Below are 23,797 nucleotides of genomic sequence, written 5' to 3'. Positions count from 1 at the left end.
TAGAACTGCTATATGATCTAAATTTACACTCTTGGGTATATACCTAGGTGAAATAAAATCACCACATTTTGGAAATATTTTTATTCAATTGTAATTGTATAATTATTCCCCACAGAGAAGTTTTTAAAACAATCCAAGTGTCCAATGACAGAAGAATTAATAAAGAAAATGTGTAAATTGTGTGTGTGTGTGTGTGTGTGAGTGAAATATCATTTGGCCTTAAAAAAGAGAAGAAAATTGTTTTATATGTGACAAAATAGATGAACCTGGTGACATCATGTGAAGTGAAACAAGTAAGAAACAGAAAACAAATACAGCATACTCTCATCTATATATGGAAAAATTTGTGCAGTGATATTACATTGTTGTTTTCATTTACATTCAACTGATGATAAGAGATGTTGAGCATCTTTTCATGGAGATTAAACAACATACCACTAAACAATGAACAGATAAATCAGAAGTAAAAAAAAAAGTTAAAAATACATGGAAACAAAATGAAAGCACAACAGTCAAAAACATTTTGGATGCAGCAGATTGGTAATAAGATAATAGCATATAGCAGTACAGGCCTATCTTAAAAGCAAGAAAAATCTCAAATAAACAAACTCACCTTACACCAAAAGAAGCTACAAAAAGAATAACAAATTAAGCCTAAAGCCAGCAGAAAGGATGAAATAATAAAAAGTTTAGAACAAAAATCAGGGATATAGAAACTAAAAAACAAACAAACAAACGTACCAGTGAAACCAGGAGCTGTTTTTTTGAAAACTAATAAAATTGGTAAACTTGTAGCCAAACTTCTCCAAAAAAAAGAGGAAGAACCCAAATGAATAAAATCATAAATAAGAGAGGAGAAAAAGCAATCGATGACACAGAAATACAATTATAAGATAAAATTATAAAAAAATATATGCCAACAAATTGAACAACCTGTAAGAAATGGATATGTTAGTAGAAACGTATAAACAACCAAAACTGAAACAAGAGTAAGCAGAAAACTCAACAGATTAATTGCCAGCAAAATTATTGAATCAGTAATCAAAAATCGTTCAAAAAACAAAAATCAAGGGCCAGGTGGCTTCAAGGTGAAGTCTACAAAATATTTAAAGAAGAGTTAATACCTATTATTCTCAAACTAGACCAAAATGACAAGAAAAAAAAAAAAAAGAGAGAAACCTCTTTTTCATTTTTTAATGTTTATTTATTTGAGAGAGAGAGAGAGAAAGAATGAGTGGGGAAGGGGAAAAAAGACAGAAACACAGAATCCAAAGCAGGCTGTCACCACAGAGCCCAACACGGGGCTTGAACTCACAAACCATGAAATCATGTCCTGAGCTGAAGTCCAACACTTAACCTGAGCCACTCAGGTGTCCCAAGTAGGAAAACTTCTAAATTCATTCTATGAGGCCAGCATTTTCCTCATAGGAAAACGAGATAAATATACCACTAAAAAGACAGTTATCAGATAATATCCCTGAAGAACATGAATGCAAATATTTTCAATACAATACTAGCAAACTGAGTCCAACTATGTGTTAAAAGAATAATTCACCGCGATCAAATGGGACTTGTTCTTGGGTTGCAAACGTGGTTCAATATTTGCAAATCAGTCAACATGATACACAACATTAATAAAAGAAAGGATGAGAACTGTGTGATCATCTCAATAGATGCAGCAAAAGCATTTGACAAAGCACAATACCCATTAATGACAAAAACCCTCAACAAAGTAGGGAGAGAGGTTACATACCTCAACACAAAAAAAGGCTATCTATGAAAAACATGAAATGAGCATCATGCTCAATTGGGAACATGGAAAACTTTTCACTTATGTCAGGAATAAGACAAGGATGTCCACTCTCCCACTTTTACTCAACACAGTACTGGAAGTCCTAGCCACAGCAATCAGACAGCAAAAAGGAATAAAAGCAATCTGGATTGGTAAGGAAGATGTAAAACTCACTATTTGTAGATGACATGATACTATATATAGAAAACGCTGAAATCTTCACCAAAAATCTACTAAAGCTGATAAGTGGATTTAGTAACTTCATAGCATACAAAATCAATGCAAAGAAATATGTTGCATTTCTATACATCAATAATGAAGCAACAGAGAAATTAAGACAACAATGACACTTAAATCTGTACCAAAAACAATAGCATACCTAGAAATAAACTTCATGAAAGATTTATACTTTTAATACTCTGAAAACTATAAAAGACTATTAATTAAATTAAAGATGACACAAAGAAATGGAAAGATAATACAGGCTTATAGATTTAAAGAATAAATATTGTCCATACAAAAGGTCCATACTACCCAAAGCAATCTATATATTTAATGGAATCCTTATCAAAATAACAAGAGCATTTTTTCACTAAACTAGAACAAACAATTCTAAAATTTATATAAAACCACAAAAGACTTTGAATAGCCAAAACAATCTTGAAAAAGCAAAGCAAAGTGGAGGTGACGATTTTAGTCTTCAAATTATATTACTAAGTTGTAGTAATAAAAACAGTATGATAGTGGTACAAAAATAGACATATCAATAGAACAAAATAGAACATTTAGAAATAAACTCACAATTATATGGTCAATTACTCATTGCCAAAGGAGAAATGGATATTCAATGGGAAAATAAAGATAGTCTCTTGAACAAAGGGTCTGGTAAAACTAGACAGCTTCATTCAAAAGAATGAAACTGGACCACTTTCTTACACCATATACAAAAATATAGACTCAAAATTCATTAAAAACCTAAATATGAAACCTTAGTGCATAAAAATCCTAGAAAAGAACACAGACAATAATGTCTCTTACATCTGCCATAGCAAAATTTTTCTAGGTATGTCTCTGGAGGCAAGGGAAATAAAAGTAAAAATAAACTATTGGGGCACCATCAAAATTCTGAACAGTGAAAGAGACAATAAAGCTAAAGGCAACCTAAGGAATAGAAGATATTTGTACGTAACATAACTGATAAAGGGTTAGTAACCTATATCTATCTATCTATATCTATATCTATATCTAGATATAGATAGATAGATATAGATATAGATAGATAGATAGATATAGATATAGATATAGATATAGATATAGATATATAGATATAGATATGTATACATACACACACCCACACACACACACACACATATATACACACAATATAACACAACTCCAAGAAAAAAAAAATCCAATTAAAGATGGACAGGTGACATGAACAGATATCCCTTTCTGTTAACCTTGACGACTTTGAGATAGCCAATACACACACGAAAAGATGCTCAACCTCACTCATCATCAGGGAAATGCATATCAAAAGTATAATGAGATATCATCTCACACCTGTCAGAATGGCAAAACAAAAGAAAACAAAACAGAAACAGAAACAAGCATTAGTGAGGATGTGGAGAGAAAGAAACCATCTTGCTTTGTTGGTGGTAAACTGGTGTAGCCACTGCAGAAAATAGTATGGCCATTCCTCAAAAAGTTAAAAACAGAACTACCCTATAATTCAGTAATTTCTTTTTTTTAAATTTTTTTTAACGTTTATTTATTTTTGAGACAGAGAGAGACAGAGCATGAATGGGGGAGGGTCAGAGAGAGGGAGACACAGAATCGGAAACAGGCTCCAGGCTCCCAGCTGTCAGCACAGAGCCCACGCGGGGCTCGAACTCACAGACCGCGAGATCGTGACCTGAGCCGAAGTCGGCCGCTCAACCGACTGAGCCACCCAGGCGCCCCATAATTCAGTAATTTCAATGTTGGAATATTTACCCTAAAAATACAAAAAACACAATTCAAAGAGATATATACAACCCTATGCATATTGTAGTGTTATTTACAATAGCCAAGCCAAGTTATGGAAGCAGCCCACATGTTTATCAATAGATCAATGGATAAAGAATAAGTGGTGTGTGTGTGTGTGTGTGTGTGCATGCGTGTATACATATAATAATATTCCACCACAAAAAGTATGAAATCTTTCCTTTTGCAAAGACATGAATTAAGAAAAAGTGTATGATGCCAAGTGAAATAAGTCAGTCTGAGAAAGACAAATACCACATGATTTCACTACTATGTGAAACTTAAGAAACCAAAAACTGAGCAAAGAGAAAAAAAAAGAGAAAAACAAAGCAACATATTATTAACTATAAGCACAAACTGATGGCTACCAGAGGGGAGGTAGGTGGGATGATGGGTGAAATAGGTGATGTAGATTAAGGCAGGCACTTGCGTTAAGTGCTGAGCTATGCATGGAATTGTTGAGTCACTATATTGTACATCTGAAACTAATATAGCATGTTATGTCAAGTATACTAGAATTAAAATTTTAAAAAAGCAATATAATTTTACCATATAATCTCACAATCATGCTCCTTTGTATTTATCCAAAGGAAATTTATGTACACAAATAAAACTGCACAAGGAGGGTTATAGTAGCTTTATTGTTAGTTGCCAAAATCTGGAGGAAACCAAGATGTCCTGTAGTAGGTGAGTGGATAAATAATTGCGGTACAGGAAAACAATGAGATATTACACAGCAATAAAAGGAAATGAGTTATTTAGCTACAAAATCACATGGAGGAAACTTAAATGCATAGTAACTAAATTAGAGTAGCCAATCTGAATAGATTGTATACTGTATGATTCCCACTATGTGACATTCTGGGAAAGCCAAGAATATGCAGATAGTAAAAAGATCAGTGGATACCTGAGGTAATCTAAGGGGAGAATCATGGGTAGAGCACAGAGGAGTTTTGGAGTAGTGAAATGCTCTATGTTACATTACAGTGATGAATATATTTAATTATGTATTTGTCCAAACAAGAGATGTAAAGCACTAAGAGAATCCCTAATGTAAACTATAGACTTTGGATAATCATGAGGTTTCAATGTAGGTATGTCTTTGTTTAAAAAAATAAAAAATTATAAATAAATAAATAAATAAAACAAAAAATTTTGATCCTAGTGAATTATATTGTTACTGTGGAAGTCTATGCAGTGGTTATATGGAAATTTTCTGTACTTTCTCTTAATGTTTTTAATCCTAAAAGTGCTCTAGAAAAATTTGAGGCAAAAATACTAAGAAATAATGTGTGTAAAATTGTAGATCATAAGTATTATTGAACATTAAAAAAAGAGGGAATAATTTTTAATTTTTGGTGAATATTATTTTTAGCAACCTCCCCAATGACATTTTCATGGCATTATTTCTTAGACTGTATATAATAGGATTAACGGTTGGGGGCACCATAGTGTAGAACATAGAAATTAAAAGGTCAGAAATAGAAGGAATCCCTGAAATTGGCTTCAGATAAGCAAAGATGCCAGTGAAGAGAAATAATATAACTACCACCAGATGTGGAAGGCAAGTGCAGTAGGCTTTTGACTGACCTTCTGTTGATGGAATCTTCTTGACAGTGGAAAAGATGTTCACATAGGAAATAATGATGTAAATAAAACAACAGATGTCCAAAACCACACTAATGATAATAGGTACAATTTCTCTTATTAAATTTTCTGAGCAAGATATAGCCAATAATTGGGGGATGTCACAAAAGAACTGATGGACTATGTTAGATCCACAGTAGGATAAGGAGAAGGTACCAACTGTGTGCATCAAAGCAATCAAACCCCCACCCAGCCAAGATGCAACTGTCAAGTGAACACACACGTCTTTGTTCATGATAATTTCATAGTGCAGGGGATGGCATATGGCAGCACAGCGGTCAAAGCACATTGCTGTCAGGAGATGCAGTTCTGTGGTTGCTGAAAAAACTACCAGAAAGACCTGTGCAACACAGCCAATGAATGAGATGGAGTTATTGTGAGACAAAGAGTTGGCAATGGATTTGGGAATAGTGATTGAAATTAGGCAGAGATCCCAAAAGGATAAATTATTCAAGAAGTAGTACATGGGGGTGTGGAGATTCTGGTCCAAAGTTGTGACCATAATAATGAGGACATTCCCCATCAGAGCACAAAAATAAATCAAAAAGAAGAACACTAACTGCAAAATGTGTATATTTTCATTGGTAGAAAATCCCATGAGGATAAATTCTGTCACAACTGTGAGATTTGTCACTATTGGAGGCATAATCTGTATAAAAAATAGAGAAATAAAATATCATTGTCAACTTTTCAATATTGAACATAAAATGGGTTTCTACAATGGCAATCATACAAACTATTTACCAAAGAAATCTAACTCCTACACATTATATCAATCACCAATAATTACTTGAGTAATATTATTTTATTGAACCACTTTATTTTCAGTTCTTGTAAATGAGTTTCAACATATGTCCTATGAAAATTGTTGAAGCATTGAAATTTTCAACAGTTCTTATCAAAACATGAAAAGCATGTATCCTTCCCACATCTGTCAGTAAATTCAAAGTGACAAACCAACAACTATTAAATTGCGTCTTAGTCACATGGTCCCTATATCATGATTATCCTATGACTAACAAAACCTGTTTCAGCATACCTTCAAGGAGTGGAATAGTAAACAATTCTTAGAAAGAAAATGATTATAGACCTGCAATCTATCCTATGAAATCTTTAACCTACTTACTGTCTGCTTAATTTAGAGATGTCCTTACACTTAAAATGTTTAATAGTAGGGTACCTGGGTGTCTCAATCTGTTGAACCTCTGACTTTGGCTCAGGTCATGACCTCTGGTCCATGGGTTTGAGCCCTGCGTCAGGCTCTGTGGTGACATCTCAGAGCCTGGAGCCTGCTTCAGATTCTGTGTCTCCTTCTCTCTCTGCCCCTCCCCTGCTCACACTCTCTCACACTTAAACACAAATAAACATCAAAATAAATAATAAATACAATGTTTAATAGAGAGATTAAATAGAAATAAATCTAACTTTGTTCTCATTCACAAAACTCAAAATATTTATCATAAAATTACATGGTTTTATGTGCATACTTTCATATGATACATGTCCTGATTTAGTCACCAAAAATCCTACATTGTTTTAGCTAAGATTATTGACCTCCTCATCACCAATTAATTCATTATTCACACTGTCATCTGATTTCTCCCACTATATCATTAGGGAAAAAAAATATTTTCCTCACAAACTTTTTTTTTTCCTTTTTCATCATATTTACACATCTAATACTAAAATGTTTGTACTTGCGAACTATAACAGTTTTCAAGTCCACCTCCTGTCCAATCCCCTTCCTTGTCTTCTTCTTTTCTTCCCATAAAATTAATGCAAATCTCTGGCAGAGAAGAACAGACCACACACTTAGGAGATAAATCCAAATAGTTTTAGTCTCATGAGTGTGGTTGTCAATTTGATTTGCAGTGACATTTGGTGTCTTCTGTTTGTACAGATTTTATTAATCAGCCTTCATGCAAATTTAGGGAACTATAAAGATGCACTATACAATATTCTCTCCCACACCTTCTTCTTATTTTAATTATCCCGCATATGTGATCAACCTCTCTCTATTGTGATGGACAATGGAACGATCCTGAGTAAATAGTGGTTGCTGGAATTGGGGAAATAGTAATATAAAAATTTTAATATATTAAAAAATATAATTGCAGAAACTTTAAAGAAAACAATGCAATAAATTTTACAATATATTTTAGTCCAAGACGTAAAAATATTCTGAATGATTTAAAATATGTTTTTAATAATTAAATTTTATATACATGTACTACTGTCCCTGTAGAAATACTATAAATTCTTCATCTTATAATACTACTAACAGCTCAAGTGATGGAGGAAGAAAAACTCAGAAGTTCAAAGCTACAAATAGAATGATTTCTATATATGCTTGTCATCTCTAATGTGATAGATATAAAATGATTGGGAAATATTAGCTTAAAGAGCTCTTGAAGGGGTGCCTGGGTGGCTTAGTTGGTTAAGCGTCCAACTTTGGTTCAGGTCATGATCTCACAGTTTGTGAGTTCAAGTCTCATGTCAGGCTCTGTGCTGACAGTGTGGAGCCTGTTTGAGATTCTCTGTCTCCCTCTCTCTCTGCCTCTTTCCTGCTCTCTCTCTCTCTGTTTCTTTCTCTCTCTCCTTCTCTCAAAAATATGTAAACTTTAAATACAGAGTTCTTGAGGATTTTAATTTATACATGTGATTAATATTTGGGGGGCTAAAAAATATAGCATTCCACTTCCAACACTTAGTGCTTTTTTTTTTAGTTTCACCTTGAGTTTCTTTCTTCATTACCTATTCTTATTAATTATGATTTTATTTAACATTGAATACAATTTAAGCTTAGTGTGTTACAGTTATACAGCTGGCAATTGTCATATATGCTCTAATTCAAAATATTATAATATGATAGAAGTATTAAAAATCGTAAAAAGTGGAGTCTCTTAAATTGAGTAATATATATATATATATATATATATATATTATATATATATGTGTGTGTGTGTGTGTGTATGTGTGTGTGTGTGTGTGTGTGTGTGTATTTGCATACGTATATATTTCTCCCAGTGAATCTGACTACAGAAACCTGGCATTTTTAAATCAAACAATCTGTGCAGCAGAATAAGACCATACCTTTACATTTTCTTGGTTTTCATTATTTGTAAAATTAGTATTTTTAACTCCTATTTTTCTCATATCCAAAATAAATTATTATATCTAAAACATTTTAAGCTTAAATGTTTTTTTTTCCTTCCAAATAAATCATTTAATAGTATACCTCCAAACCTGGTATATGAAAGTTCCAGTTGTATTTTTAACTATTACCATCACAAGGGCAGAAGGATATAAAATCTCATTTCAATACAGATGATTACATGCATTGATCCTCTGAAAAGTCATATGATTTCCATAACAAGCTTTATCGTTATGTCAATAGGAAGAAATATGGGACTTAAAGAACTTGGCAATTTTACCTCTCTTACTAGTCTCTTGTGTACTTGAATTGTCCAAGACCTTAATTTATCGAGCTGCCCTATTCCAAAGGGAAAATAATGTTATGTTTTTCTTGACTGAGTTGCTTAATTGCCACCAGCCAATAATAAATCTCACTGAATAATTAGTAAAATCAGTAGATTGTGTGTGTGTGTGCGTGTGTTTTGTTTTTTTGTTTTTTTTGTTGTTGTTGTTGTTTACACATCTATGGATAGGATTGTAATTAACTTTAGCATCTAATGTTTTAGTCATGATATATTGAGTGTTGCCTATGGATCACAACCAGTTTTTGGCACCACTTCAGTAAAACCAATGCAGTGATTCAAAGTTCAAAAGTGAGCTCTAACCTCACTGTCTTTCACCAGGAGACAGAAACATTGGAAAGGAAGTGGGATGCACACAGAACAAAAAAGAGTGTAGTCCCAGAGAGAATAGGACTAAAATGGGTCCAAGAAAAGCACATGGTGAGGTTGTGACATGGGGGCTTCAGAGTCTAGTGCAACTTCAGGGAAGCAGGCAACAATAAACTAGATGAGGATTTAATTACATATAAAAAAAATGAAAAAATAAAAAGAAATAGCTGCAAGGCCAGCAGACACTGCAGTTCATGTGAAGTTGTTAACTTTTACTCTGAATGAGAGGAAACCACAGATGACTTTGAGTAGAGAAAGTAAATGATCAACTTATATTTAAAACAGATCAGTCTCTGACAAGTGCAGGCTGTGGAGAAAGCTAACTGGAAATAAAAAATGAATGCTATGTCTCTATTCCTAATGAGGGTTCATGATGACTTAGAAAAAGCATGTAGGAGAGGTGAGAGAGGTATTTTGTTCATGAATATATTTTTATAGTGATACCTAAAGTTCTCCTTTAACAAAACCTTAATCTATTTTTGTTTTATAAACCCTAATCTCATGTGCTTAAGAGATTTTTTCAGATAATGATATTATTTTTGAGTGATATTTTTGAGAAAGTAAATTTAAACCTAAAATACTATGACCAGAAAAATTATATTGTACATTAGACAGCCAAAAAGAGACAACAAAGTAACATGTTTTCTAGATATTCAAGGAATTGTTAATTTGATGTTGTAAATACTTTAAATTTGACTTTTTAGGATTTGAGGTTGTTTCTCTGTCTTCCCTCCTCCTTATCTATATTGATGACCTATGCACTCAAACTCACAATAATTTTATGTTTATGTGCCATAGACTCTGTCTGGAGTTCTCTGTTGCCCGACAAGAGAGTGGATTCAGGATTAAAGTGTGAGAGAGACTAATGTCTGAGAGGAGACAAGAGTCCTGACTAAGGGTCCTTGCTCTGTTTTTATTAGGATCAGAAGACTTACAAGTGTGATGGATGTGAGCAAAGACAATGAAATCATAAACATTCACTCATGGGCATGAGGGAAAGGGGCTTTTGAAAATATGCAGTGTTAGGGGATTGGGCCAACAGGAAACAAAATCCTGGCACTGGGTGGAAGGTTTTTTACAGCAGAAAAGAGGCACCACCTCCCTTTACCTAAACTTGCCTGGGGACAAGAAAGAGCATGGTACCTCAGGGTCAACAAGGCACCTTTCTTTTGCTAATTAGTTCTGCTCCAGGCAACTTTGCCCTACAGAGGTCAATAGCCCTGTTTATCTGTTTACCTATTTTGGTCCTTTCTTCCTGTGAAAGCAGCTTTTTGCTATTGTACTAAGTTGGGAGGCATTTCCACCCTGAATACCTAATCTTGTTTATATCATTTTGGACAATTTCATCCTGAGATTTCCTATTCCTATACCTTATTCCTATATTGGGGGCCTTTGACCTGTTTACCTAATCTTATTTGCCTAATAATCTTGGATGCATTCATCCTGTGGCTTTCTTTTTTTTTTTTTTTTTATGTCTTGTTAACCCACCTATGCAAACTCAGGGAATTCCTATGCTTTTTCCTCACATTTATGCATATTTGTTTATTCTCTTGCTGAATGATCTTGAGGGAGTCTCTTTGTTTCTTGTGCTCATGGATTGCACAGTATTTTACCATGTTGTAAAGTTTCTGTTTACAGATCCTTGTTCTGAGAATAAAATGGAGCCTTTCATTCTTAAACTCATTTTATTCTTTTAATGAATTATCTTCCCTTTTTAAAAATTTTTGATACCTTTCTTTTTGTTTTTCTTTTCTTTCCTTGAAAGGGCGGGCCTACGCCTGCTGACTCCATCTTGTTCTGTGTCCTTCACCTAGACCATGCCTCCTCCCCTTGAGTAAACTCCCGCTCAGCCATTCAAACTTCCTGATCAAAACACACCCAGCGACTTGCGTAACAGGACTCCTACCCTTCCCCAGCCAATCGGCTGAGGCCATAGCCATTACCTCACCAACTGCCCCTAGGCCCCAATAAAACCTTTGTGCTTTTGAAACTCGCTCTCTCTCCCTGGTATCTCACCGCTGTGTCGGTGCAGGTAGGGGATTGAGCTCGAGCTAGCTCGAATAAAGGCTCTTTTGCTTTTGCATCGGACTTGGCTCCCTGGTGGTCTTTGGGGATCACGAATTCTGGGCATAACATCCTCTCTCAGGAAATTTATTATTTTGACTTCCTTAATTGCTATTATTTTTAATGCTGTTTCTCTAACCTTTATTTTTTCTGTTTCTCATTTAACTCTTCATGGAAGTCTCCTAAACTATCCTTACATCTTTACCATGTCAATGTTTTTCTGTATTTTACATTCAGATATTAATAATATTTATATAGTTCTCTATAGAAGAATTTTCCTTTTTTATGAGAAATTTTATTTTTGGTTTCAATATTTCCTTCAATATTTCTGCAATACTTTTTTTTTCTTGGTTTCTATTCTCTATTAATATTACTGATATCTTATTTTCTATCTTTAAAATTAGAATTTTCACACTCACCTGATGATCTCTGATTTTATAATTAAGAGTGAGGGAGTTTATGAAATGTTGGGTTTATGGGCTGAATTTGCTGTACAGCTGAGCTTCATTGAGAAGGAAGTAGAAATTTTGACAGGTCATAAATATCCATTTTAAGGTGGGTTTTTCTCCAGAAGTAAAAATCACAGAATATTGAGCTTAGTGGAAGACTGGTCACATGAATTCTGTAAAATATCTTAAAGTTAATTAATGTCTTCAAAATAGTTAATGTCTCTATTCAATACCTATCTATTTATGTATCCATTTTCCCCCACTACCATTTCTGCAATACCTGATATATCCAACTCTAATCTCTGTTTCGAATTCTGCATACTGTACATTAAACTCCTGCCTCCAGGAGTTGGAGTAATTTGTAAACTTTCAAAGTGGATAACAGATCTATTGTCTTATCTCTATTTTGAACAAACTCTCTTCTTACACAAAGTAACTAATCCACAATATCTCATACTCCATTTCTTCTCCACTATTGTATTCTTTCTGAGGAAACATTTCTCAACTTCCCTATCATCTAATAGTTTGGGAGACAGAAGTAGAGAGATATGGCTGTTTCAAATCTATTATTTTATCCAAAATTATGTTTTCCTTAATTTCAGGTGCATGATTCATTTTCCAATACAAAAACAAAACAAAACAAAACAAAACAAAAAAAAAACATTGTTACATCATAAAATAATATAATAACTTTCACATCTAGTTGTGTCTATGTAAATAGTACCTTAAAGCCAGACTATCTATCCCCAAAAAAGTCAGGCTATAAATAAAACATAGGAGACAATTGTTTTTAGGTAGTGAACATCAGACAGTACAAGAATGTAAATCATGATATCTGATTCCTGATTCTAGAAATAAAGGAAAAAAAAATACTATGCAACTATTTTGGACTTGGAAGGAAATGACAAATACACATGTCCTATTTCAGAAAAAAAATCAGATTGTGGACACAAGCATTCACAGAATTTAGCACCTTCTAACTTGAATATCCAATGTAAAGACATGGCTATTGGAGAGGAGTTAAGCCTGTGGAAAAGTAAGGTGACCCTATGCTTGCTTCATTTTTCAAACACAGCCAGATAAATATCAAATCATTTTGAAAATTCAAGAAATCAGACTGAGAACAAACTGCACATGTAGAGGAAGAAAAAAAAATGGTCACATTGTAGAAGGTAGGAGATACAGAGAGTTGATTTGGAGGAGAAAGTAATTGCACGTGCTACAGAGGAAGGAGTCCTGATCACAGAAAGAGGAGTGAGAAAGAGAAAGAGAAAGTAGTGTACAGGGGATTGCACAAGAGAAACTCCTCACTAAAACCATTGCCTGTGGAAAGGAAAGGGCCTGAACTGTCACAGTTTTTATAAGCAGTGGTGCTCAAAGTCTGAAGTTTTAGATGTCCCACCATTTCTGGGGTCATGCCAGTTGGGCTTAGCAGTGCTCCTGTGGGAAAGGAGGGCAGAGGCCCAAGAGTAGACAAAGTGGTCTTTGTTTCCTCTGGGTTGCACAGGGAGAAACGGTTCCTCTACTTGAAGTGCACTGAGGAGAGGCTGAATTACCTCACAGGGAACAAAAGAGTAAGTGGGTTCCATTGGGTGGCTGCATTAATTAGCTTAGCAGCAGAGGCACCTGATGAAGGCAGCCAACTTGGTAGCCAGCTTTTGACTGGGCTTTACCATAAACTCCAAATCCCACATGGTCTTGTGACTGCTTTTCTAGGGCAAACCATCATCAGCCACAACACAAAGAGACCCAGAGGATGAGCACAGGTCTGCACCACACCAGATCCCTGGAGCTTTGAAACTCAGCCACACACCTGAGATAAAACACAGCAATACTGTCCACCAGGCAGAGAGATGGTTCGGACACGGGGTGAAGGCAAGTTCTGACAGAAGCTTAGGACACCTGAGGGGAGATTTTTCACTCTTCTGTGAGGGCTACCTGAACAGCAGTGGGTGCAAACTCCCTTTTCTGTGGATGAGAGAGTGGGTGATACCATTTCCCTCTGCTCATCATTATGGACAGACTTCAGTGGGCAATACAGCACATGAGTGGAGGCTGGAGTGCCTTACTCCAAGCCCAGCCTCACTCTGTCCTGCAGGTGCATCATTACAAGGACAAGTTGGCCTGAAAACCAGTGCATCAGGCCCCTTCCAAAGAAAACCAGCACACCACCCCACCCCCCTGCACACACAAAGTCTATTTATCATAGATTGCTGCAGAGCTTCAGTTCTAAAGGAAATAAGATAGAGCCTTTTCTAACAAGCAAATGAAAACACAGTTAAAACTCACCACACATTGGACCAGATCCAAACACTCCACACTGCAGGCAAGAAGAAATTCAGCATAAGACTAGTCTGACAGAAAGAGCAACCAAAACAAAACAGCAGAGTCCACATAGCAAAAAAAAAAAAAAAACAAAACAAAAAACAAAAAAAAACCTGACATTCCAGACACGGACAGTAGTATAGGACCTTTCTTAATATAGCTATTACTCTCTCAGGACCAGGAAATGTAACAGATTTTACTAACACACAATAGACAGAGGTCTAAGCAAATTTCAAAAAAGGAGGAATTAGTCACCCCAAAAAATGAGAAGAAGTTGTGGCAAAGGATCTAATAAAACTACATGAATAATATGCCTGAACAAAATTTTAAAATAAGGATATTATCTGGGCTTGAGAAAAACCTAAAGGACAGTATAGAATCCCTTTCTGCAGAGGTAAAAGACCTAAATGCTTGTCAGGCCAAAAAAAAAAAAATTACAACCAAGATGAAAAACTGACAGCAGGCAATGAGAACGAGAATGGACAACACAGAGGAAAGAATCAGTGCTAAAGAAAATAGAATTGTGGAAAATAATGAAGCTGAACAAAAGAGAGAATGGAAAGTAATGGATCACCAATGTAGACTTAGAGAACTCACCTGACTCCATAATGTGTGATAACATTCTTATCACAAGAGTTACAGAAGAAGACAGGGGAAAAGTGCAGCAAGTTCATTTGAGAAAACCTTAGTTGAAAACATTCCTAATCTGGGGAAGGAAACAGCCATTCAAATCCAGGAAGCACAAAAATTCCTATAAAATTCAACAAAAAGTGGGGGTGCCTGGGTGGCTCAGTCGGTTAAGCGGCCATCTTCGGCTCAGGTCATGATCTCGCGGTCCATGAGTTCGAGCCCCGCGTCAGGCTCTGTGCTGACAGCTCAGAGCCTGGAGCCTCTTTCAGATTCTGTGTCTCCCTCTCTCTGACCCTCCCCCGTTCATGCTCTGTCTCTCTCTGTCTTAAAAATAAATAAACATTAAAAAAAAATAAAATAAAATTCAACAAAAAGCCTGCGACAAGATATATTGAAGTACAATTTGCAAAATATAGAGATAAGAAAAGAATCCTGAAAACACCAAGGGAAAAGAAATCCCTAACCTACAAGGGAAGATTAATCAAGTGAGCAGTAGACCACACTTTAGAAACCTGGCAGGCCAGAAGTAAGTGGCATGTTATATTCAACATCATGAAGGGGGTTAAAGATGCAACCAGGAATACTTTATCCATCAAGGCTGTCAGAATAGAAGGAGGGATAAAGACCTTCCAAGATAAACAAAAACTAGAGGAGTTTGTGATTACTAAACCATCCCAGCAAGAAATATTAAAGGGGACTCTTGAAGTGGCAAAGAAAGACCAAAATCAAAGACTAGAAAGGAACAGAGGGACACCTGCGTGTTTTAGTCAGTTAAGCATCTGTCTCTTGATTTCAGCTCAGGTCATAATCTCACGGTTTGTGGGTTTGAACCCCACATTGGGCTCCTCACTGACAGTGCAAAGCCTGCTTGGGATTCTTTCTCTCTCCCTCTATTTGTGCCCCTCCCATGCTTGCTCTCTCTCTCTCAAAATAAATAAATAAACTTTGAAAAAATGCTTAAAAAAAGAAAGCAACAGACAAAATCTCAAGAGTGATTTTACAGGTAATACAGTGGAACAAAATTCTTATCTATAAAAATTACTTTGAATGTAAATGGACTATATGGTCCAATAAAAAGATATATCAGAATGGATAAAATAACAAAACCCATCTATATGCTACCTAACATTTGCAGATTGGAAGTGAGGGGATGGAGAACAGTTTATCATGTAATTGTCACCAAAGAAAGCCAGAGTAGGACACATATATCATAAAAACTAGGCTTGAACCAAAGGCTATAACAAGACCTGAGTAAGGGAGGGCACTTTATCATAATTTAGGGGTCTATCCACAAAGAACCAAAGGCTATAACAAGACCTGAGTAAGGGAGGGCACTTTATCATAATTTAGGGGTCTATCCACAAAGAACCAAAGGCTATAACAAGACCTGAGTAAGGGAGGGCACTTTATCATAATTTAGGGGTCTATACACAAAGAATATATAACAATTGTAAATATTTTGTTGGCAGTTTGCAAGTACCCAGATATATATATCAGTTAATAACAAACAAAACTCATAAATAATAATACAATCATAGTAGGCGACTTTAGCACCCTACATATAGCAATGGAAAGATCATCTAAGCAGAAAATCAATAAGGAAATAAAGGCTTTCAATGACACACTGGACCTGATAGATGAACAGATCTATTCAGAACATTTCACCTAAAGCAGCAGAAGACACATTCTTCTTCAGTACACATGTAACATTTCCCAGAATAAATCACATACTGGGTCACAAATCAGGCCTCAACAAGTACAAAAATACTGATATCATATCATGCATGTTTTCAGATTAGAATGTTATAAAACTTGGAAAAGTTACAAGAAAAAAATGCAGAGACCAAAAATACATGAAATTTAAAGAAAATTCTGAAAAATAAATGAGCTAACCAGGAAATTATAGAAGAAAAAGATATGGAATGAAATAAAAATGAAAACACAACAGTCTAACCCTATGGAATGCAGAGGTACAAATGTACAACTGTACAAATCTTCAAAGTACTTATATTTGTACCAGTACAAAATATTTATAGAAGTGATTACCCAAAAAACAAATAATCTAGCTAAGAAATGGGCAGAAGCCATGAACAGACATTTTTCCAAACAAGACATGCAGATTGCTAGCAGGATGTTAGTACAAATTGGCAAAAGACATGAATAGACACTTTTCCAAAGAAAACATCCAGATGACTCACAGACACATGAAAAGATACTAAACATAACTCATCATCAAGGAAATACAAACCATAACCAAGATGAGATACCACCTCATACATGTCAGAATATCTAAAATTAACAATGCAGGAAACAACAGATGTTGGTGAGAATGCAGAGAAAGGGGAACCCTCTTACATTGTTGGTGGGAATGTAAATTGTTTCAGCCACTATGGAAAATAGTTTGGAGGTTCTTCAAAAAGCTAAAAATAGAACAAACCAAAGACTAAGCAATTGCACTACTAGGTATTTACTGAAAGAATAAAAAATACAAACTCAAAGGGGCACATGTATTCCATTGTTTATAGCAACATTATCAATAATAGCTAAATTATGAGAAGAGCTCAAATGTCTAAGAGATGATTGTATGTATATAAATATATATATATATATATATATATATGAGTGAAATCATATGGTATTTGATTGTGTGTATATATATATGAGTGAAATCATATGCTATTTGTATAAATGTATATATACATGTATATATATATACATATATATATACACACACATATGTATGTATGTATGTGTGTATATATATATATATATGGTATTTGTCTTGTGTATATATATATATATATATATATATATATACACATACATACATATACAAGACAAATACCATATGATTTCACTCACATGTGGAATTTAAGAAACAAAGAGATAAACGTAGGGGAATGAGGAAAAAAAAAAGACAGGGACCCTAACAGTAAGAGACACTTAACAATAGAGAACAAACTGAGGGTTGCAGGAGGGGAGATAGGCAGGGGACAGGCTAAATGGATCATAGGTATAAAGTATGGCACTTGTGATGAACATTCCAGAGTTACCTGAAAGTGATGAATCACTATATTCTAGTCCTGGAAATAATATTACATAATATGTTAACTCACTAGAATTTACATAAAACTTGAAACAAAGAAACAATAAATAAAAGTGTCACACATAATGATTAAGTATAGGGACGCCTGGGTGGATCAGTTGGTTAAGTGTCTGACTCTTGGTTTCGGCTCAGGTCCTGATCTCACCGTTTGTGGGTTCAAGCCCGGCATCGAGCTCTGTGCTGACAGTGAAGACACTGCTTGGGATTCTCTCTCTCCTTTTCTCTCTGCCTCTCCCTGACTTGCTCTCTCTGTCTCTTTCTGAAAAATAAATAAATAAAATGATTAAGTAGAATTTGTAAATGTGATGTATGGATGGCTTACCATCCATAAATCAATAAATGTGATATTAAACACTAATAAACTTAAAGATTATATAATAAATAAATAAATAAATAAATAAATAAAATCTACAAAAATTGAGACAACAAATTACAATGGGTAAAAGTCTTTTGAATAAATGTTGGGAAAATTGTTTAGCCACATTCAAAAGTATGAAACTGTGTCTCTTCCAGACACCACACACAAAACAAATAAACAGACCCAATTATATACAATAAAACTGGTGTTATTGGAGGAGGTGCTATTGGAGGAGGTTGGTGGGGGATTGGACAAAGTGGGTGAAGGGGAAAAGGAAATACAAGTTTTCAATTATGCAAATGAAAGGTAAAGCTTAAGGAATATAGTCAATGATATTGTGATAGCATTTTATGGTGAGAGATGGTTGCTATACTTGCAAATATAGCATTAAATATAAAGTTGTTGAATCAATATGTTGTACAGCTGAAACTGAAGTAATATTTTTTTGTCAAAAATACTTCAATAAAAATAATAAATTAATTAAAAATATATGATCAACTGAAGAGATGCAGAAAACATTTGATAAATGCCAACATCTTTTCATGATACTCTCCAAAATTGAATATGGAAATAAAGTACTTCAATAAAATAAAGAACAAACCCACAACAAACACAAAATTCAAAATAGAAAAATTGAAAGCTGAGCTTTTCTTCTAAAAGCAGGAATAACACAAGGATACCCACAGTTACAATCCTATTGAACAGTACTGGAAGACATGGCCAAAGCAATTAGGTAAGAGAAAGAAACACAAAGCATCAAACTTGGCAAGGAAAATTTAAAATATCTCTGTTTGCAGATGATATGATTGCAAATTTACACCAATAAACAAAATTAGAAAAATAGCAGGATACAAAATAAATATTAAGAAAGTTTCATTTCTATATACAAACAACAAACTCCCTGAAAAATATGTTTTTTTAAATCTCAATTAAAGAGCCACCTGGGTGGCTCAGTCAGTTGAACATCTGACTCTTGTTTTCGGCTCAGGTCATCATCTTGTGGCTCATGAGTTCAAGCCCTGCATTGGACTCAGTGCTTTCAGTGTGGAGCCTGCTTCAGATTCTCTTTCCCTCTCTCTCTGGCCCTCCCTTGCTTGTACATTCTCTCTCTTTTTCTATCCCAAAACAAATTTTAAAAATCTCAATTATCATTGTTACCTTTTTTTCACAGAAACAGAAATAAAAGCTATCTCTAAGCTAATACAAAATCACAAAAACCTAGATGAGCAAAAACAATCTTGAAAAGAGAAATAAAATTGGAGTCATCACACTTCCTGATTTCATACTTAATTACAAAATTATAGTAATTAAAATCATACGTTACCAAGATAAAAATGAACACATACATCAATGGGACTGATTGACTGCCAAGAAAAGAACCCACTTATATATATGGTCAACTAATATTTATCAAGAAAACAAGGAAGATATAATGGGAACATAATATCTTCAATGTAAGATAAATGGAAATAGATAACTATGTGGAGAAAAATAAAAAATTGGTCCCCTACATTACATCATTCGCATAAATTCACTTAAAATGGATTAAATTTTTACATGCAACACTTGATAACATAAAATTTCTAGAAAGCATATGATAGAAACTTCTTAATTTTGGTCTTGTCAAAGTTTTTTTTTTTTTTTTTTTTTGAGAGAGAGTGACAGAATGACAGCAGGAAAGGGGCAGAGAGAGAGTGAGATACATAATCTGAAACATAATCTGAAATAATAAAATTTAGAAGAGATACAAGCAACATAGAATAAAACAAACAAACAAACAACAACAAACAGTAGAACACATCAATGAATATAAGAGTTGGTTTTTCTAAAGAATAAACAAAATTGATAAACCCCTAGCAAGACTTCTAAAAAAAAAAGAGAGAGGGCACAACTAGATAAAATCACGAATGAAAGAGGAGAAATCACAACCAACACCACAGAAATGCAAACAATTATAAAAGAATTGAATGAAAAAAAAATATATGCCAACAAACTGGGCATTCTGGAAGAAGTGGACAAATTCCTAGACACACACTACCAAAACTCAAACAAGCAGAAATAGAAAATTTGACAAGGATGCATAAGCAATGAAGAGATTGAATCAGTTATCAAAAACCTCCCAACAAACAAGAGTCCTGGGATAGATGACTTCCCAGGGGAATTCTATCAGACATTTAAAGCAGAGTTAATACCTAATCTTCTCAAACATTTCCAAAAAAATACAAATGGAAGGAAAGCTTCCAAACTCATTCTATCAAGCCAGCATTACTTTTTGGTTTTTTTTGTTTTTGTTTGCTTGTTTGTTTTATTTGTTTGTGTGTTTGCATATTTTGTTTCTCATTTGTCTTCTGTTTCTTTTCCTTTCCAAGGCTATTTCAAGAAACAAATCAAAACACACCTGCTGGAGGGTCTAAAACATCACTTAGAGTAGGGAAATAAAATAACCAAAATCACAACAAGTGAGAGAAAGTAACACTCTCCAAAAAACACCTCCTGAAGGGCCAAGCCCTAGACCGTGTAAAACCCCCTTTAATACAGTAGTGCTCACAGGTGCAGAGAAAATTACAAGCTTTTAAAACTCATAAGGAACAGAAAACTAGCCAAAATGATGAAATAGAAGAAGTCTTCTCAAAAGAAATTCCAGGAAGAGTTGACAGCTAAAGAACTTATCATAACAAATTGAAGCAACTTAACTGAACAAGAATTTAGAATAGTAGTCATAAAATTAATCATTTGTCTTGAAAGAAGCATAGAAGACAACATAGAATCTATTGCTACAGAAATCAAGGTATGAAAAATAGTCATGATGAATTAAAAAATACTATAGATGAGGTGCAAAATTCAATGGAGGTGGCCACAGCGCAGATTGAAGAGGCAGAGGGGAGAATAGGTGAATTAGAAGATAAAATTATGGAAAAAGAGGAAGCTGAGAAAAAGTGAGATAAAAAATACAGGATCACAAGGGGAGAATTAGAGAACTAAGTGATTAAATGAAATATAATAATATCTGTATCATAGGGATTCCATGGAAGAAGAGAGAGAGAAAGGCGTGAAGGTGTACCTGAACAAATCAGAGCTGAGAACTTCCCTAATCTGGGGAAGGAAACAGGCATTAAAATCCAATAGGCACAGAAACTCCCTTCAGATGTAACTTGTATCAATCTTCTGCACGACATTTCATAGTGAAACTAGCAAAATACAAGGATAAAGAGAGAATTCTGAAAGAAGCTAGGAATAAATGTGCCCTAAAATACAAAGGTAGATACATAAAGGTGGTAGCAGACCTATCTACTGAAACTTGGCAGGCCAGAAAGGAATGGCAGCATATCTTCAATGTGATGAATAGGAAAAATATACAGCCAAGAATCCTTTATCTTGCAAGCAAGTCATTCAGAATAGAAAGAGAGATAAAGGTCTTCCCAAACAAACAAAAACTGAAGGAATTCATCACCACTAAACCAGCCCTACAAAAGATCCTAAGGGGGATCCTGTGAGAGAGAGTACCAGAGACATCGCTACAAACATGAAACCTATGGACATTACAATGACTCTAAACCCATATCTTTCAATAATAACACTGAATGTAAATGGACTAAATGCTACAATCAAAAGACATAAGGTATCAGAATGGATAAAAAAAAACAAGACCCATCTATTTGTTGTCTACAAGATTCTCACCTTAGACCTGAGGACACCTTCAGATTGAAAGTGAGGTGATGGAGAATTATCTATCATGCTACTGGAAGTCAAAAGAATGATGGAGAGCCATAGTTACATCAGACAAGGAAAGCCATTCCATTTGCATGTATAGGAAAAAGAAACATTGTTATAATGTCTCTACTACCCAAAGCATCTACATATTTAAGTTAATCCCCATCAAAATACTAAGAGCATTCTTCACAGAGCTGCAACAATCTTAAAATTTGTATAGAACCACAAAAGACCTCGAAGAGGCAAAGCAACCTTGCAAAAGGCAAGAAAAGCTGGAGGCATTACAATTCCATACCTCAAGTTACATTACAAAGCTGTAATGGTCAAGACAGTATGGAACTGGCACAAAAAATAAACACAGTTATGAATGAAAAAGAATAGGAAACCCAGAAATAAGCCCCCAACTATGTGATCAATTAAATTTTGACAAAGCCGTAAAAGATACCTAATGGAAAAAAGACAATCTCTTCAACAAATGATGTGAAGAATCTGGATAGCTACATTCCCAAGAATGAAATTGGACCACTTTCTTAAACAAGTCAGAGAAATAAATTCAAATAAGATTAGAGACCCAAATGTGAGACCTGAAACCATAAAAATCATAGAATAGAACATAGGCAGTAACTAGTTTGACATCAGCCATAGAAACTTCTTTCTTGATCTCTGCCTTGAGGCAAGGATAACAAAAGTAAAAGATAAATCATTGAGATTTCATCAAAATAAAACCCATCTGAAAGGGAAGGAAACATTTAACAAAAATAAGGTAAGCCATGGAATGGGCGAAGATATTTGCCAGTGACGTAACTGATAAAGATTACTATCCAAAATATATAAATAACTTACAAAACTCAACACCCCCCCCAAAAAAATGAATAATCCAATTAAAACATGGGTAAAATAGATGAATAGACATTTTTCCAAAGAACACATTCAGATGGCCAACAGACACAGGGAAACATGTTCACCATCACTTATAATCAGGGAAATACAAATCAAAACTACCATTGGATATCACCTCACACCTGTCAAAATGGCTAAAATTAACAACACAGGAAACAATAGCTGTTCACAGCGTATGGAGAAAGGGAATCTGTCTTGCACCATTGGTGGGAATGCAAACTGGTGCAGTCACTCTGGAAAACAATATGGATGTTCCTCAAAAAGTTAAAAACAGAAGTACCCTATGATCTAGCATTTGTGTTACTAGTTATTTACTTAAAGAATATAAAACTACTAATTCTAACTGATATATCACCCTGATCTTTATAGCAGCATTACCTATTATAGGCAAATTGTATAAACAGTCCATGTCCATCAACTAATGAGTGGATAAGGAAGAAGTGGGATATATACATATAATGGAATGTTACTCAGCCATAAATAAAGAATGAAATCTTTGCATTTGCAACAACATGGATTGATCTAGAGAATATTATGCTAAGGAAAATAAGTGAGACAGAGAATGACAAATATCATATGATTTCTGGGGGTCTGGGTGGCTTAGTCAGTTAAGTGTCCAACTCTTGATTTTGGCTTGGGTCATGATCTCACAGTTTGTGAATTTGAGCCCTGGAGACTGTTTGGGATTCTCTCTCTCTCTCTCTGAAAAAAAAAGAAAAAAAACTTAAAAAAATACCATATGATTTCACTTTTACGTGAGTTTTAGGAAACATAACAAATGTTCAACTGGAAAACAAAAAGAGATATAAAGAGAGGCAAATAAAGAAACAGATCGTTAATTATGGAGAACCAATTGATTGTTACCAGAGGGGACTTGGGTGGGGCAATGGGTTAAATAGGTGATGAACACTAAAGAGTGTAGTT

The 23,797-nt window shown here is 34.6% G+C and overlaps 1 protein-coding gene across 1 annotated transcript; it reads right to left on the bottom strand.

Annotated features, from left to right (window-relative positions):
• Positions 1–5,165: 5,165 nt before the first annotated feature.
• On the bottom strand, positions 5,166–6,110 carry LOC107180616 (olfactory receptor 14A16-like). Its single transcript, XM_015542388.2, has one exon. It carries the CDS (start codon positions 6,108–6,110, stop codon positions 5,166–5,168), a length of 945 nt encoding a protein of 314 aa, XP_015397874.2.
• Positions 6,111–23,797: the final 17,687 nt, after the last annotated feature.

Source organism: Panthera tigris, chromosome A1 (assembly GCF_018350195.1).
Source record: "Panthera tigris isolate Pti1 chromosome A1, P.tigris_Pti1_mat1.1, whole genome shotgun sequence".
NCBI classification, from domain to species: domain Eukaryota; kingdom Metazoa; phylum Chordata; class Mammalia; order Carnivora; family Felidae; genus Panthera; species Panthera tigris.
Note: the sequence above shows the minus strand (reverse complement) of the source record. Positions and strands in the feature narration are given on the sequence as shown.